The sequence below is a fragment of the Epinephelus fuscoguttatus genome, linkage group LG1 (genome assembly GCF_011397635.1).
Source record: "Epinephelus fuscoguttatus linkage group LG1, E.fuscoguttatus.final_Chr_v1".
NCBI lineage: Eukaryota > Metazoa > Chordata > Actinopteri > Perciformes > Serranidae > Epinephelus > Epinephelus fuscoguttatus.
The window spans coordinates 38,559,105-38,576,713 of NC_064752.1; the positions used below are offsets into that span (position 1 = coordinate 38,559,105).

General features: G+C 44.2%; 2 protein-coding genes across 2 annotated transcripts in view; one reads left to right on the forward strand and one right to left on the reverse strand.

Moving 5' to 3' along the window:
• lrp1aa (low density lipoprotein receptor-related protein 1Aa) overlaps positions 1–17,609 on the forward strand; it is a 120,690-nt gene that overhangs the window by 92,347 nt on the left and 10,734 nt on the right. Inside the window, exons 42-67 of the mRNA XM_049581894.1 lie at positions 4,668–4,857; positions 4,970–5,174; positions 5,353–5,545; positions 7,336–7,461; positions 8,711–8,839; positions 8,931–9,050; positions 9,149–9,262; positions 9,370–9,519; positions 9,740–9,862; positions 9,959–10,075; positions 10,637–10,765; positions 10,901–11,023; positions 11,140–11,280; positions 11,781–11,968; positions 12,057–12,240; positions 12,322–12,407; positions 12,509–12,628; positions 12,814–13,001; positions 14,077–14,282; positions 14,362–14,550; positions 14,648–14,796; positions 14,884–14,977; positions 15,083–15,199; positions 15,305–15,424; positions 16,066–16,188; positions 17,435–17,560. Of these exons, the coding sequence (XP_049437851.1) occupies positions 4,668–4,857; positions 4,970–5,174; positions 5,353–5,545; positions 7,336–7,461; positions 8,711–8,839; positions 8,931–9,050; positions 9,149–9,262; positions 9,370–9,519; positions 9,740–9,862; positions 9,959–10,075; positions 10,637–10,765; positions 10,901–11,023; positions 11,140–11,280; positions 11,781–11,968; positions 12,057–12,240; positions 12,322–12,407; positions 12,509–12,628; positions 12,814–13,001; positions 14,077–14,282; positions 14,362–14,550; positions 14,648–14,796; positions 14,884–14,977; positions 15,083–15,199; positions 15,305–15,424; positions 16,066–16,188; positions 17,435–17,560 (3,750 nt within the window). The remainder of the gene's footprint in view (positions 1–4,667; positions 4,858–4,969; positions 5,175–5,352; positions 5,546–7,335; positions 7,462–8,710; positions 8,840–8,930; positions 9,051–9,148; positions 9,263–9,369; positions 9,520–9,739; positions 9,863–9,958; positions 10,076–10,636; positions 10,766–10,900; positions 11,024–11,139; positions 11,281–11,780; positions 11,969–12,056; positions 12,241–12,321; positions 12,408–12,508; positions 12,629–12,813; positions 13,002–14,076; positions 14,283–14,361; positions 14,551–14,647; positions 14,797–14,883; positions 14,978–15,082; positions 15,200–15,304; positions 15,425–16,065; positions 16,189–17,434; positions 17,561–17,609) is intronic.
• LOC125892156 (galanin receptor 2b) lies at positions 1,046–3,147 on the reverse strand. Its single transcript, XM_049581957.1, has one exon. It carries the CDS (start codon positions 2,476–2,478, stop codon positions 1,462–1,464), a length of 1,017 nt encoding a protein of 338 aa, XP_049437914.1. The 5' UTR covers positions 2,479–3,147; the 3' UTR covers positions 1,046–1,461.

Consider the following 17,609-nt stretch of genomic DNA (forward strand, 5'->3'; position numbering starts at 1 on the left):
AACAGAAGTGCATATTTAACAGCGTCAGTGTGGACAGAGAGCAACACTCACATATTGTTAAGACACGGTGTAAAATTCATTTGGGTTAAGTATTTCTTTTTAACAGATTTTTAAGAAGTTTGTACAGTACACCTGCCGCACAACAATGGTGAAGGAGATACACAGCCTAGACAAATGAGCTCAGCAAGACGATTTTTAAAGTATTCCAAAAGTAATCCAAAGCATTTAGAGTACGTTACTTGGTTTCTAATTCAGTACACAGCAGATTACATTTTAGAGCATGTATTCAGTTATGTGCAGTGGAAGACATTTTAAAGATAACCCTCCCAACATTGAAGATTACACATTTCTCTGACATTAGCATGTAGCTTCTTGTAGCAGTGTATGTAATGTAAATATCTAGAGTAGCATGTCTTGAGCAGATGACCATGTGAGGAATTTCTTCACGATCTGATGTCATCCTGTAGCCAGATTAGACGAAACAGTTGAAAACAGAGTATTCAGAATGGTCTAAAGTCTGAGGTTTTTCTCACAGGGATTACTTTTACATGCGTTCGTCTCATTTTTGAGACCTTTACCTCGTTTGAACGAACATCAGACGTTGTAACATTATAGATACCGGTATGATGGTAAATAAGAAAAAACATAATAAGTCCCTTTAAGTTTGTATAATTTTTTAACACCCCTTTGTCCTTAAATTATCAACCTCCACCCAGCTTATTTCCTAGTTTATCAACAGTGTATTCCCCCTCCATCAGTAGATAATAGGCTTGTCATTAGTCAGGAGTCTTTTCTGGTTACTCCACTTTTTGGTGAATAACAAAGAACTTTAGCTAGAAACATCAGACCTCCCAGTGAGAAATCTCCTGGAGGAAAAAACAGCTGGAGTTCTCCAAAACACCTACTGATCTAAACACAACCAGCAAGCTCTTATTCTGAAGTTGTAGCTAAACTAGAAACAAAAGGAAATACTTTTTTTTTATCTGTGCTTTGAGAACAGTGCATACCAACATAAACAGCCTTACAGAGAGACTTTCATTTGCCTTATCTCAGCACAACAAAATACAGGTGCAGCATTAATGTTTTACCAAAGTGCCTTTACTTAAAACTGTTTTACAAGGAATGCATGATTCAGGATTGTTTGTCCCACTGTCCCCGTGGTGCGGCACTTCCCAGGGCTTACTGTTTGATCCTCTTGTACAATATCAAGACTACCAGTGTATGTTGTAAAGAGGAAAAGATGTTGAACATTGCCTGCTGCTGTGAGTGCTGTTGTTTTGCCTTGTTTAGTATACTTTCCTCATGAGGGTGATGATTGTGTCCACTTTTTTCCATGCAAGTCTTTCAGCAAAGCAACTCAGCTTGTAATTGTTCTACTGGAATTCCCAGTAGTCAGGGTTTGCTCAGTGTTTGTTTGTTAGGTGTTCACATATATCAAGCTGGTTGTTGATAGTAATACAGTCAGGCAGCAGCCATATCCACAGCAACACTGGCTCTTTGCCCTCCAATCTTGAACAGCCTCAGCAGGTCTTGTCTGAACTTTTGGGACATAAGTACATAGAGAATGGGGTTCATCACTGTAGAGGAGGTCGCCATGAGACGTGAAAACACACTGAAGGTGCCATAACGTGGTGAGGTGCCAGTGGCCCCTGATACATCATCCGCCAATAAGGCCAGCGTCAGACCATAGGATGGCAGCCAGCACAGGGTGAAAGCCAGCACCAGCATGGCTGACGTCTGGGTCACTTTGCTCTGGTAGCGTTCTACTTGGGGGACCCTGCCAGCATGCTGCTTCCCCCACAGGAACATGTAGATGCTGCCATACGCCACTGCAATGGTGACCAGTGGAAATAAGAAGGCCACGAGGAAGTGAAGCAATCCATAGATCAGCTGGTCTCGGTGGGACAGGAAAGCAAAGCAAGCATTGCCATCAGTGGCTTGTGGGGATCCCACAAAGCGAAAAACAAGCTGGGGAGCAGCCAGACAGCAGGCCGGGACCCAGAGGAGTGCAGCAACTATAGACACCCGGCGAGGGGAGAGGAGGCTGAAGGCTCTGTTAGGTTTTACCACAGTTAGATAGCGAGATATGGCCAGTGTGGCCAGTGTGAAGGCGCTGGCAGAGGACCAAGCTGATCCGAAGAAGCTCACAATGCGACACATGAATTCCCCAAACGGCCATTGCTGCATGGCTGAGGCGACAGTGTGGAAGGGAAGCACACAGAGAAAAAGCAGGTCTGCAGCGCTCAGAGCCAGCAGGAGGACATCAGTTCCTGTGCCTGTTGGGGAGCTTTGAGAAGACTGTCCAATATGTCCCGCCCCACTCCTCCGCCGTCTACACAGGATCACCATCACCATGGTTTGCCCGCTAACTCCCAGCACCAGAATCAGTACATCTAATATTGGGACCAAGACCTGCTCCACATTACGGAGGCCAGTGTCACTGCTATTCCCCAAACCTGTAGAGTTCCTCAGCAGCATCCTGACTTAAGATATAGACATGTCTTCGAATTATACTGACACTGCTGGCTTTTGGTTGGGTGAAATATGATCAAGCCAGTCATAAAACTACTGATAGTACATGTAGGAATGATTACTCATGGGTCAGTAGCACTTTACTCATAAATAATAGCTCACTGATTTCCAATGACACTCCCTAAAGGTTGATGGTAATATTGTGCAATAACGGAAGACAGATGTTAATACACGAATAAGCACATACACACAGATTATATACATTCAGGTCCCTTCTAACATTGTGAAAATCACACTCCCTTTAAAACATGTGCTGTACATGAATCAAGCCACTCCGGTCCTCGCAATCAGGGCCTCCTCTGATTGGCTGGGGCTGGTAAAGTGAGTGAAATAAAATGAGAGCCCTCCATTGAAGACATTCCTGATTTCTCAGCTGCTGGAGTCTCCATCCCTCCCTCTGGACTCTTGTTAAGAGCGTCCAAGTGTTGAGAACTAAATGCAGTAGATTGTGTGATTTCCTGTCACCTCAGAGCAGGCAGCTACTCCACATGACATCTCAATCAGGTCCGTGTTCGGCAGTCCACAATCAGCCCCACTCCTGCCTCCATGGAACGGATCTCCTGAGGAACACAGTTCTAGCAGAGGAGGAAACGAGAGGCGAATAGTTCGACAGTAAGAGAGGATGAAGCAGAGTATACTGCAGGTGAACTCTGGACTGATTATCACAGAGCACGCGAGAGATAGGCCTGCCTGCTCTCTGTGGGAGGGCCTTATGGGGACAAACACAGTTTTTCCCATGGTGTATTGTCTCTGGTTATTTTCTAAAAGGATCTGTACATTTTGTATAAGTATTGCTTCTGCACACAAATATACATAACAGATACAGATATGGTGTACACACAGTCAGAGACAGAGTGACATCGTGTTTGCCTTCAGAAATCAGGGTCGTTATTGACTGCCGGCCTGATAGCAAACGCTGAACTGCTATCACACCTTATGCAGATAACCGCAATAAAGCACTATCGGTGTCAGTATAACCAGCTGAGCTCAAGAGCTTTAAATTCAGCTCATCTGGATCATTGTAAACAACAAGCACAAATGTACAGGAACCCAGATAGGCTTAGGTCAACAGTGTGAAGATAAACACAACTGAAAAGCAAGAATTTGAGTGGAGAGTACTGCAGGTGAGAGATTTACAATTCATTAACAGCACTGAGGAAAGAGGAAATAGGGGCGAATGGATTTTGTGTTGTTGCTCCTCATCGATTTTTTTAGGGCATTGATTTATGAGCATGAGGAGCCAAGGGGAGTTGTTTTTGTGTTGCATGCCATCACTCGGCCCTCCAGTTGCTTTGCTTCATTCACAGTGTCCTAGCATTCAGCCAGACAAATGTTGATTCATGTCTGCCGCGTTGCACTGGAGATGTTGAGGTGTAGTGTTAAGTATCCCACCTGGTGGTGAACCTCGCTGATCCTCCGGCCCGAGCTGATGGAGTGAGATCATAGCCAGCTCTGGAAAAGGCTGCTGTGATCATTAGACCCTCGCTGTTCCATTGCAGTAACAGTAACAACAAGGCGACTATTACCAGTTATTTGGCATTGGATTGATCTGATGTGTGTTTTCAAATTTACTCCCCCACAAGTGTGTGTGTGCATGTATTGTCTCTCACCGGAGCGGAGCAGCTGTTCTCTATCTGTTGCTGCGGAACTTTGTGTTCCTCCATCTTGGCTGACTCTTGCCTGTCCTCTGGCCTCTGTGCAGGCGAGGAGCTCATAACCTCTTACTCATTTCAAGGCTGTGGAGCAGAAAAAATGACTTTTTTACTTCCCAACTGTTGATGAGGTAGTGCGATGGAAAGTAATACGCTAGGCGGCAACTGTTATTGTGACCTTTTTAGTGAGCTATTTGCTGGATAAAAGCCTTGAATCACACTGTGTTCTTGGTCATTAATACCAAGCTGCCATGTCCATAGCCCTGACTCTGTGCTGCCCCACTGCAGTCTGCCAGCACTGAGCTGCTGCCAGACAGTCCACATTTGGCCTTTTAACATAGCACTGGGATTGACGTGCTTCTTTTCCTTACCCTCTTTTCTCCTCTGCGCTCTCCCTCTTTGTGGTTCTTTTTACCTCTCCCTTTTCCACTGTTCTCTGTATTAATCTCCCCCTCTTCTCTCTATTCTTTCGATCTTTTTCAGATGTCGGCTCGGTGGAGGGCTTGGCGTATCACAGGGGCTGGGATATGCTGTACTGGACCAGTTACACTACCTCAACCATCACCCGCCACACCGTGGATCAAAACCGCTGGGGTGCTGTTGACAGGCACACCGTGGTCAGCATGTCGGGAGATGACCACCCCAGAGCCTTTGTCCTTGATGAGTGTCAGGGGTCAGAACAGATACAATAATTTATATCGCACCTCTTCGCCTTCAGAACTATTCCCAAATTAGGTAAAAAATGTCTGCACACGCACATTACTGATTGTTATTCTCCCCTGCAGCCTCATGTTTTGGACCAACTGGAACGAGCAGTCTCCCAGTATCATGCGTTCCACACTGTCTGGCTCCAACGTCCTTGTGATCATTGGCAATGACATCCGAACCCCTAACGGCCTGGCCATAGACCACCGTGCTGAAAAGCTTTATTTTTCCGATGCCACGCTAGACAAGATAGAGCGCTGCGAATATGACGGCACTCGCCGCTATGTAAGTGACATACACACTGGCATGCATTCGCAGGCAGTGTACATTTGCTTGTGCCACAGTCTGATTGTATTACAGGTTTGCGGAATAAAAGCTGTCACTGTGTTTATCTTTTCAAGTTGCAAGGCTGGAATTTCCTGAATGAATGAGGTCATGACTGTGGTTGTGCTTCCCCCTGCAGGTGGTGTTGAAGAATGAGCCAGCCCACCCGTTTGGCCTGGCTGTGTACGGTGACTACATCTTCTGGACTGACTGGGTGAGGAGGGCCGTGCTTCGGGCTGACAAATACACAGGAGGGGACATGAAGGTGCTGCGTGCTGACATACCTCAGCAGCCAATGGGCATCATCGCTGTGGCCAACGACACCAATAGCTGTGAGTTTTTACAAAGAGTGAAGAAGAAATGTGTACAATACAAGCACAATTAGACAAAAAATAACAATAAACAAAGATAACAACAAGATAATTAAACAATACCAAATATACAAAAAAACAAAATCAAATAAGACGTACCAAATTAGGGGAGATTATACTATATATGTATGAAATGGATGAATTTTGACTAATCCAGCAAGGTACTTCGTCACATTGCTGCAAAAATAAAAGTCATTCATGACAATAATTACAAAGTAAAAGGTTGTTTGAAGTGTAAAGTTGAATCATTTGTGTTATCTCATATTACACTAATACAGTATGCACCTATACCAACTAATTACATTTATGACAACTTGAGCAACCAGTTGCTTGATAGAATCTGAAGTAATAACATGAAATATAATTACAGCACAGATTATAGTTCCAGGGTAGAAAGTACATCATAAATTAAGCTAATTAAAGAGGATCCACTGTGCTCATCTTCAGGTTCATACTTGTAATTTGGGTTTCTACTAGAACATGTTTACAAGCTTCAGTGTTCAGAAAACACTTTATATTCATCACACTATCTGTGTTGGAACACCTATATTTTCCCTCTTCCTCTTTTAGAAAAAACCCATGCTGCTCTGATTGATCAGTGTTTCCATGTCTTCTGTATCTTGGAGAATGACAGTGATGGAGAGTAGTGACAACTTCTACCATGACAAATCACCCATAAAAGCTTCACAAGTGGACATGTTCCAGCAGCAGTATGATCTTAAATCAGAGAGAAATTTACAGCATCATCAACCAAAATTACATGTTTTCTATGGCATTAGAATGTAGCTACATGTAGCAGTGTAGGCTATGTAATGTCAACACTTTAAACAGAGTATTCAGAATGGTCTGAAGTCTGAGGTTTTGTTCACAGGAATTACTTCTACATTTGTTTAATTTATTATTTGAAAATTTGTCCACCTTTAATATAAATATCCATTATTGTAACATTATATATAGGACAGAATATGAGGAATGCCAAAATAAGTCCCCTTTAACTGGCAAGTCTTAATAGGGGCTTTTTTTAAGCAAGTGTCATACTTCAACACAAACAAACACAAACACGAAGATGCTTTTCTGCCTCAACAGAGCGGTTAATTAGGTGATAGAAGTTATCTAAGAGTGTCACTGGAGCAGTTGAGTTACAGACATTTTTGGAACAGGCCCATCTGACATTCTCAACCCCAACATCAGCTTTATATCACCACAGACACAAACATGCATAAGCCTGCTGAACTGCTGTTCCTCCCTTTAATCCATACTTCTCCACCTCCTTCTCCAACTCATCTTGTTCTACATCTCCCATTATCTGTATACTTCTAAATCAATGCAGCCCTGTTTTTTTCTCCGCCCTATTGTCAGCCATCTTCTCATCTTCCTTCAAGTTGCCTCGTTCAGTAAACTCTCTCGCGCTCCAATACCCACCGTGACCATACAAGCTGAGAGCCTGTGGTAATAGCTGCAAATCCCATTTAGATTGAGTCACATTGAATTATGCATTCAGTGGAGGCAGAGCCATCGCCACATTCACGCAGCCGGATCTGTTTGCTGATGTGGATGAGCATGTGAGAAGGGGGTGTTTGCTTGAGTGTCAGGAGGGTGGATATGAAAATTCTTAGCTAACTCACTCAGGTGTGTGTGTGTGTGTGTGTGTGTGTGTGTGTGTGTGTGTGTGTGTGTGTGTGTGTGTGTGTGTGTGTTAATATGTGCAGGTTTGTTTGGCTAACTTCCTCTAACTTGCCTCCTCTCTACAGGTGAGTTCTCCATGTGCCGTGTCAACAACGGAGGATGTCAGGACCTGTGTTTGCTGACCTCTGAGGGAAGGGTCAACTGCAGTTGCCGTGGCGATAGGAAGCTTTTGGAAGACAATACTTGCATAGGTAATGCAATATCCTTTTTCCTCCCAAATTAGTGTATACACTGCATGCATGTTTTTTAAAGTGAGAACATCCACTAAAAATAAGTGATAGACTCCTTCCTCATTGCCTGTAGACCAGGGTAGACAAGTAGGCCTTTCTAGGGGGTTTTCCCCCCATGGTTTGTCATATTCAACATCACAGAAACAGGTTAGTAAAAAACAGAAAGTGTATGGAGGTGCACTAGAAAAGGGCCAAAACTTCCCAGGTCCACCCAGGTGGGGAATTTACTTTTACTAGGACTGTAGAGGCAAGGCCTGCCCTACTCTGCCTAACTCTACTGCTGATTGGCTTACCCTGACATTCCTACCCTAACCCTTACCAATCTCACTCCTCTTGCCTAAACCAAACCAACTCACCCAACCAAGGTAACAAGCACTAACCATTAGAGGGAGAGTTGGGCGAGTCAAGAGGTAGCTATCCTATGAAACTCAAATTTGCGCTCAGGGGTTGTATTTCTATCATCAGTGCTGGAGCTGATGAATACCCGTAACTACTGCAGAGACATTTGGGCTGGGAGTGGATGTTGATTGTAACCTCACCATTAAAGACTTAAGCCAGATGTTAGTGGGGTTTTTTGCATTTGGAAAGGGGCTTTGGTGAATCATAGAAAACAAATGTTTGGTTTTGAAAACTTTAGGTGTCATATAAAGATTTTAAAACAAAGTTATCTTCATTCATTCATTCATCTTCTAACCACTTCATCCTCTTGAGGGTCGCAGGGGGGCTGGAGCCTATCCCAGCTGACATCGGGCGAGAGGCAGGGTACACCCTGGACAGGTCGCCAGACTATCGCAGGGCTGACACATAGAGACAGACAACCATTCACGCTCACATTCACACCTACGGAGAATTTAGAGTTATCAATTAACCTAGTCCCCAATCTGCATGTCTTTGGACTGAGGGAGGAAGCTGGAGTGCCCGGAGAGAACCCGGGCTGACACAGGGAGAACACGCAAACTCCGCACAGAAGGGCTCCCACACCCGGGATCGAACCGGCAACCCTCTTGCTGTGAGGCGACAGTGCTAACCACCACAACACCGTGCCGCCCCTTATCTTCGTTCTATCTAATAAAATGCTTTAATAGAATATTTTTTTCATTAAAAGACTGAGATCAGGCTTTGAATGGATTTGAACAAGCACTGAAGATTTTCCATGTTGCATGCCACGGAGGTAGGCAACTCTTCTTAAGTGCAATTTTCTGTCTCGCAGCCCTCAACACTACATGTAACAACATTGATGAGTTTGAGTGTGGAAATGGAGATTGCATTAACTACACCCTGACTTGTGATGGCACAGCTCACTGCAAGGACAAGTCTGATGAGAAGCAGTCCTACTGTGGTGAGTGGAACCTCTCTCTGAGTCAAAACAATATAGTCCTGTTGTTGACATTTGTGATGTGAGTCCGTATCATTTCCTGTCTGGTTCTCAGCCAACCGTGTGTGCAAGAAGGGATACAGGCGGTGCGTGAACGGCCGCTGTGTGGGGCATAGCTCCTGGTGCAACGGGCAGGACGACTGTGGAGACAGTTCTGATGAAGTCTTCTGTAACGGTGAGTCGACTCTCCTGATTAAACAAGTTCCTCCTGCCTGCAGTCATATGACATTTTGAAATGATATTCTACCTAAACACCGTATCTTCTTTTGTCAGCCACACTGTGCACAGCCGATCAGTTCCAGTGCAGAGATGGAGGCTGCATCTCCAACTCCAGCAAGTGCAACCAGAAAGTGGACTGTGAGGATGCCAGTGATGAGATGAATTGCAGTACGTTTAAATGATCCCATTCATTCAGAATAACTAAACAATGCCAACACTTTCTAGCAGGCTACGGTATAAATTAGTGCTGCTCTCTCTCTCTTTTTTTTTTTAAGCTGCCACGGACTGTTCCAGTTACTTCCATCTTGGTGTGAAAGGAGTGACATTTCAGAAATGCGAGTTCACCACACTCTGCTATGCCCCTTCATGGCTGTGTGATGGAGCTAATGACTGTGGAGACTTCTCAGATGAAAGAAATTGCCCAGGTATTTTTGTCCACATATTTTCTCTCAGCTAAATGTACAAGCAATATTCAGGGAAAAATTGAATTTCCTTTTTTCCACAGATGGATTAGAGCAATTGAATTATTCAAATGGAACAAAAACAGCAAAATTTTTCATCTGTTAAATTGTGGTTTAGAAGGAAATTGTTAAAAAATATTAAGCCTTCACTTTTTCTTCTTTGACTTTTCTGTCACTCTGCCAGGGAGCGGGAAAACAAAGTGTCCAACACCCTTCTTCGCCTGTCCGAGTGGACGCTGTATCCCTATGAGCTGGACTTGCGATAAGGAGAATGACTGTGAGAACGGCGCAGACGAGGCTCACTGTGGTAAGCTCAGATACTGGAGCCCAAACAAACCACAAACCAAAGTGTAACAGTGGCACTTGTATTTTTTACTTTATACATTCTTTCTGTACCTCCTAGATAAATTCTGCTCAGCCTCGCAGTTTGAGTGTGGGAACCACCGCTGCATTCCCAACCGCTGGGTTTGTGACGGAGCGGATGACTGTGGTGACAGCAGTGATGAGGACAGCAAGTGCAGTGAGTGTTGGCCATGAGCTTTCTGTGACTACAAATACAAGAACCATGGGAGCTAACATATCTAGCACCAAAGATATTTTGACAGCAGTAGATTCTGTGGAGAAATATGAACATGCACATCATTCTCAAACTCAGAGGAATCCTTTCATTTATGGACATTGTGATACTTTTAAAACTAGAGCTTTAATCCAGCTGGTGATTTTTGCACAATACTCAATATGCGCCATAGTCACCGGTGCAATATGGACTAAAACATTGGCATGTATGCAGAGAATTTAGGTTTTAAACAGTCATTCTTACATTATTAACAGTATCTTAAAGGAATACTTCAACCCCAATTGACTTCATTTCATCAAGAATCATCTCAGTTTTTGGATTCTTCTTTCTTCACAAATTCAACATACATTTGGGAGGTGAATTGTTACTTTAACTGTTCCTACATGGCTTCTGAAACATTCCAAAAATATAACTATTTGGTTATTTTCAGAGTTTGCGGTATATTCACAAATACTCAGGTCAAAGAAGGGCACCAAAATCTTCAATAAGCTCTCTCCATCACAGAAACCAAAACCTGCAGTCCTGAGGCGTTCCAGTGTCCTGGATCACATATGTGTATCCCTCAGCGCTGGAAGTGCGACGGAGACAAAGACTGTCCTGACGGAGCTGACGAGAGTGTCAAAGCTGGCTGTGGTGAGCGCAGGCTGGGGTTGGATTTTGTCAAAATAAGAACATTTTAATAACCCAGAGAGATGAAGACATAAATCTGTGCTGCACCTGTAGGGGTATATTTATCTTAATCACTCACCAAATGTTTTTATGTCACAGTGTTCAACAACACGTGCCCCAGCAATGAGTTCATGTGCCAAAACCGACAGTGCATCCCCAAGCACTTTGTGTGCGACCATGACAACGACTGCAGCGACGGCTCTGATGAGTCCCTGGAGTGTGGTGAGTAGAATCATGACCTCCTATTTCTCAATTGGGAAATTTTAAAAAGATCCCCGCTCCTTCTCATAGCAATAGAGTTCAACTCTCCTTCACACTCGTGCTGTTTCTCACTGCAGAATATCCGACATGTGGACCCAACGAGTTCCGTTGTGCCAACGGACGCTGCCTCATCCAGAGTTCATGGGAGTGTGATGGAGACTTTGACTGCCATGACCACTCAGACGAAGCCCCCAAGAACCCACGCTGCACTGGAGCAGGTTAGATCCACACAGACACCCCTGCAACAACTTTTTTTTTTTTTTCATTTCATTCACCAAGGAAGTCATGTTTTCCGTTCAGTTTGCGCAGTTGTCAGAGGGATTATGGAAAAAGTACTGGCCCAAATTTTATAAAACTTGGTGGAATTGTTTTTCACTTTCATTAAACTTGCAATATATGCACACAGTTCTCACCTCGGATGTCACAAGCTAACATGGAGGTGACTGAGCTGAAAGGGCTCCACTAGCAATGCAGTGCTAACAACAGCAGTGATATGAGCGCCGCTGGCACTTGGCCTTAGCTGAAGTCTGCACTCTATAAATGCCCCTCTAGTTTATCCTATTGAATCAGTATAAAATGACATAAGTACTTAACAGCAGATCAATAGTACAGAGAGCAAACATGAAGAAGACACATCCAACATAAATACGCACAATATGTAATGCACTTCGTAAATATCACACACAACAATACTTGTTATCTTTCTTTCTTTTCACAGAGAAGAAATGCAACGACACCGCGTACGCCTGCAATAATGGAAACTGTGTCAATGAGACATTGCTCTGTGACCACAAGGATGACTGCGGCGATGGCTCAGATGAACTGAACTGTTTTATTAATGAGTGCCTGAACAGCAAACTGAGCGGCTGCTCCCAGCTCTGTGAAGACCTCAAAATAGGCTTCAAGGTACGTGAACACTGTGACATTCTGACTCGAGCTCTCCAGCAATAGTACGCGCTGTTGCTTTACCTGCTCCGTGCTTTGCCCCTCACAGTGTAGATGCCACCCTGGCTTCCGTCTGAAAGATGACGGGAAGACGTGTGTTGACATAGACGAGTGCACAACCACCTATCCCTGCACGCAGCGTTGCATCAACACACATGGCAGCTTCCACTGCCTGTGTGTGGAGGGTTTCCAGCTTAGCCCTGAAAACCCCACCATATGCAAATCCACCTCTGGTAAGAAACATGACGAGATTAATCACATTCAGGAAGTGTTTACAGTAAATCCACTCACGTACGATGTGTCCCTCCCTACAGATGAAGAACCCTTCCTGATCTTTGCCAACCGCTACTATCTGAGGAAGCTCAATTTAGACGGCTCCAACTACACACTCCTCAAACAGGTGAGACTTGGAGATACAGGATGTTCTTTTGAAGTGCTTAGAAATCCTGCAAAGAGGCGTTTATCGCTGGCCAGACTGATGCAACTCCCATGCTTTGACAGGGCTTGAACAATGCTGTGGCTCTGGACTTCGACTATCGCCAGCAGATGATTTATTGGACAGATGTGACCACCCAGGGCAGCATGATCAGACGCATGCACATCAATGGCAGCGATGTTCAGGTCAGTGTGGATAGCGGACAGTGAAGTGTGCTGATAATACCTCCTTGGTCTTAACATAAAACCTGCATTTAAAATGATTAATTAATCTTCATTTGTATGCATGCATCTGCAGTAAAATCCCAGGAAAAAGAATTAAATTCCCCCTCTGAGACAGAGAAAGTTAATACTGCTTGCTCATTTGTTAGGTCCTTCATCGCACATCACTCAGCAACCCAGACGGTCTGGCAGTGGACTGGGTTGGAGGAAACCTGTACTGGTGCGATAAGGGACGGGACACTATCGAGGTGTCAAAGCTGAACGGAGCATACCGGACAGTTCTGGTAAACAGCGGCCTGAGGGAGCCACGTGCTGTGGCTGTGGATGTGCGTTATGGGTAAGAGTGATGCTACACAGGTTTTATCTGATGATCTGAGGCAAAAATGAGCATGGAAAGTTTGCAGTTAAATAACACCATGAGTTCATGTACAGCAGAATGAGACTGCTAAACCTGCTACTAGTTGTCTGCTACATATAGTAAATGTGTATAAGACTACTACTACTACTGCTCTCTGAAATTTGCAATGCTTGAAAGTCAGTGTTTTAGTTAAAGTCTCCCTCCTCTCAAAAAAAATGTTTTTTTCTTCTGTCAGTGACCTCTCAAATGTTTGTTTGTTAAGTTTGGGGCGATAGTTTGTTATTTTGGGGCGACATCTGTGCATTTCCCTATCCCTGTTCCCTAGATCCAAATGTATGCCAGGCACACTAGATTAGGCAGTTACTAATTGAAAAATAATTCACCATCTAATACAAGAAACATGAATTGACTGCATGGAGAACCTGAAACCTCCATGCCAGAGCGGACTTATCAGTACAGTGAGCGAGAGTTAGCATTAGCATGGTGAAAGTTTTGACAGCAAACATGGTAGAGTGTGCAATTTTTAGATGTGAAGCAAAGCCTGCAGCATCTTCCCACTATCCACCAAAAACCCCAGTGTGGCAGATATTATGTGGTTAATGCTATGTCAGTTATCGCCAGTTAGCCTACAAGGTAACTAGCTAACAGACAAGATAAATAAAAGATGCTAACTATGCTTACCATTCTCATTTGTCTGCTAGTTGCTGAGTTTAGTGCACAACAGACTCCTCATCTGAGTCTGTTTCTGACAGAGGTTCAAATGAGTATGCTGAAACTCTCTAACACTGATGCTAGCCAGCTTGTTGCACAGTGCTCTTTCACTAGTGAACCTAGCACTAGCAACGCTGGTGAAAGCTAAAGGCAAAACCTGTCGCAAGCAACTGTGGGGGTGGGGTGAAGCCAGATCGGAAATTTCTCAAAGGAAAAAGTATTTTACTTTTAAACATATCTGGAGGTGGACTTTAACAAACACGAGACATATGGAACCTAGTTGGTGTTAAAATCTGATTTGTTATGACCAATAAACCAAACTAAAACAGCACATCCCTGACAGGTACTTATACTGGTCAGACTGGGGTGACACCCCCCACATAGGAAGGATTGGGATGGATGGCTCCAACAGGAGTGCCATTGTGGAGGAGAAGATCACCTGGCCCAATGGTCTCACGCTGGACTTTGTCAATGACCGCATCTACTGGGCCGATGCTCGCGAGGACTACATCGCATTTGCCAGCCTGGATGGATCCAACAGGCACACAGGTAACACACACATAGACTCAGTCTCAGTGTCTTTGTGCACTTCTTCCAGTTGATGTCACTAACCTACTTGTCTCCACAGTTCTTGTTCAGGATATCCCCCACATCTTTGCTATGACTCTGTTTGAGGAGTACATCTACTGGACAGACTGGGAGACAAAGTCCATCAACAGAGCTCATAAAACACTGGGAATCAACAAGACGGTGCTGATCAGCACTTTACACAGACCGATGGACGTCCACATTTACCACCCGTATCGCCAACCTGAAGGTAAAACCAAATTACGAGCATCATTCACAACCACGTGTAAATCTCCATCTATGTCCTTGTCCCTGGTCTGATAATTCTACATTTCCTTTTTCTTCAGTGGCCGGCCACCCGTGCCAAGACAACAACGGGGGATGCAGCAACTTGTGTCTGCTCTCACCTGGAGGCGGCTACAAGTGCGCCTGCCCCACTAACTTTTACCTAGCAGCTGATGGCAAACAGTGCTTGTCCAACTGCACCGCAAGTCAGGTGAGCTAGCTTGGAGCTATTGTTTTAGCCCGTATTAACACATTATTTATTTCAAAACATTAATACTTTTCTCTTCTGTCCTTTCAGTTTGTTTGCAAAAACGACAAGTGCATTCCATTTTGGTGGAAGTGTGACACTGAGGATGACTGCGGTGACCGCTCAGATGAGCCTGCAGACTGCCGTGAGTGCTGACTGCAGCCAGACTACAACAATCATGATGATAATTGTTGTTGCAGTTTGTTGTTGTTTATTCTGCTTAATAATGTGCTGTGTTTTGTCACCATAGCTGAGTTCAAGTGCAGACCGGGCCAGTTCCAGTGTGGCACAGGCATCTGCACCAACCCAGCCTACATCTGTGACGGGGACAATGACTGCCAAGACAACTCTGATGAGGCCAACTGCGGTACACACAACGACACATACTTATAGTACATAACAGAAGTATTTATCTTAGGTGAACCCTTCAATAACCCATGTTCTTTTTTGTTTGTTGTCTTCCTGTTTCCAGACATCCATGTGTGTCTGCCAAGTCAGTTTAAATGCACCCACCCCAGTCGCTGCATCCCTGGCATCTTCCGTTGCAATGGACAGGACAACTGTGGAGAGGGAGAGGATGAGAAAGACTGTCGTGAGTCTTATTGCCCCTCTAGTTCCCTTAGGAATTCTGTTATTTTTCAGCTGCAAGTAGCTGTGCTTAAGTATGGTGGTCCTGGTACAGTATGTCTGTCTGCTCATTTGTCCGAACAACACTTTGGTCCATTGGTACAACTCGAAGCATGACTAAATTTTGTCCCCACTGGATGAACCCTACCATTTATGCTGACCCCTCTGACTTTTCCACTATTGCCTCCGTAGCCCACAGTTTCCACTTCTACATATTGTATCACAAATTTAATGAGCAGATAGGAAATTGCTGAATGCTATCAAGCCCCCCCAGAGGATCTCTGTCCATCCATTTTGACCTTTCCTTTAGCGTTCCCCTAGGGCCAAATGATGTTGCATAATGTAATTGCCATGACATTTGCTGAGCACATTCATCCTCCACAGAGGGAGATCACTTGAACTGTTGTGTCGTGCCATCCTGAGGTCAAAATTTACATTTAAGCACCTTTTACTGCAAAGCTGTAAGAAGAATAGCAAAACCACCGTGTCATTATGTAATGAACATTGCAGTCTAGCACGGCTGTAGTCATTTTTATTTTTGACATTTGTTCATAGGCAGAAATTCTTCTGTATTTAGTGGAGTAACTGTCTCTATTTCTTGTGCAGCGGAAGTGACATGTGCCCCCAACCAGTTCCAGTGTGCTATCACCAAGCGCTGTATCCCACGGGTGTGGGTGTGTGACAGGGACAATGACTGTGTGGATGGATCTGATGAGCCTGCCAACTGCAGTAAGACGCAGTTCATTATTTCTGTACAAAACAACACCTCTGCTTCAGAAATAAGTCTCCTCCACAGCATCCACATGTTTATCTAATGGGACCTGACTGACTGTAGTGATGGGAGGCTGTGGATGTCAGTAGTAGATGAAAAACAAAATAACAGAGGAAACTTAAAACCTAAAATTATACAGCCACAACAGAACTGACTGCAGGAGAGGATTGATTCTGACTTAAAGAGATAGTTCGGATAATCAGTGTATTATGCACAGGAGATGGCAGTCGCCCCTAGTTTGGAGAAAGAGACAGGAGTACCACCATGAAAGCTAAGCCATGTACCACTGAGGACGAGGGCAGCAGCAGCAAAAACGTCTTTTAGCTATCTAAAAAAAAGTCCTTCCCAAAAATATTGGTAAAAGTTTAAACTGTCCTCCATATTTAGAATATTTTCATTGGTTTACTTTGACACAGACAGCCCTTTCCTACAGGGGAAGCCACTTCAGTTCCCATCTACGCCCCTGTCAAAGCCACCAGACTCCATTGAGAAAAACAGAAATTTTAACCTGCTGAACACAGGAGCTGCTGGTCTACCGCTGCCTCAGTCAGTTGGTTTGTTTGTGTTATTGTACGACTTTGGTGAATCCAAACTTACCGTTTAAAAAACCAAAGTCACACAATAACACAAACAAACCAACTAATAGAGGCAGTGGTAAACCAGCAGCTCCTGCGTTCAGTGAGCTAAAATTACTGTTTTTCTTAATAGAGTCTGGTTTTCAAGAGAGCAATATAACAGCTTCAGTTACCGTAGGAAATCGCAGTCTGACGGCAAGGTAAAACAGTGAAAATGTACTAAATATAGTGTACGCTTAAACTGATATGGATTTTTTTAGGTGAGAATTTTTTTTAGGTGGCTAAAATATGTTTTGTTGTTGATCCTGTCCACAGCAGAACATTGCGTAGCGTCTGTGTCTTTACTACTGTCTGCTTCCCCAAACTGGGGGCATGCTGACTGCCACACACTGTCGATAATACATTGACTATGGATAAGTACCTCATACAACCCCACTTCAAAAGAGCCAAACTGTCTCTTTAATGCCTCATTATTCAGTTCTTCGTTATTCAGTTAATCATTGCTGAAGCTTAATAATAACACTGTTATCTGTTATCTGTTAATTCTGTTACAGAAACACAGTGAATAAGCCTGCATTCCCATGTCTGGTGTCAATTCTTCTAATCCAATAAATCCTCTCTATTGCAGCTCAGATGACATGTGGTGTGGATGAGTTCCGCTGCAAGGACTCAGGGCGCTGCATCCCGGCGCGCTGGAAGTGTGACGGAGAGGATGACTGCGGAGATGCTTCGGATGAGCCCAAGGAAGAGTGCGGTAAGGACAGAGTGGTGGATGGAGAAAGAAAGGAAGTGGGTAACAGGGC

What these genes read in the sequence shown, in the direction of transcription:
- LOC125892156 (XM_049581957.1), bottom strand. Translation starts at nt 2,478, where the DNA reads ATGCTGCTGAGGAACTCTACAGGTTTGGGGAATAGCAGTGACACTGGC.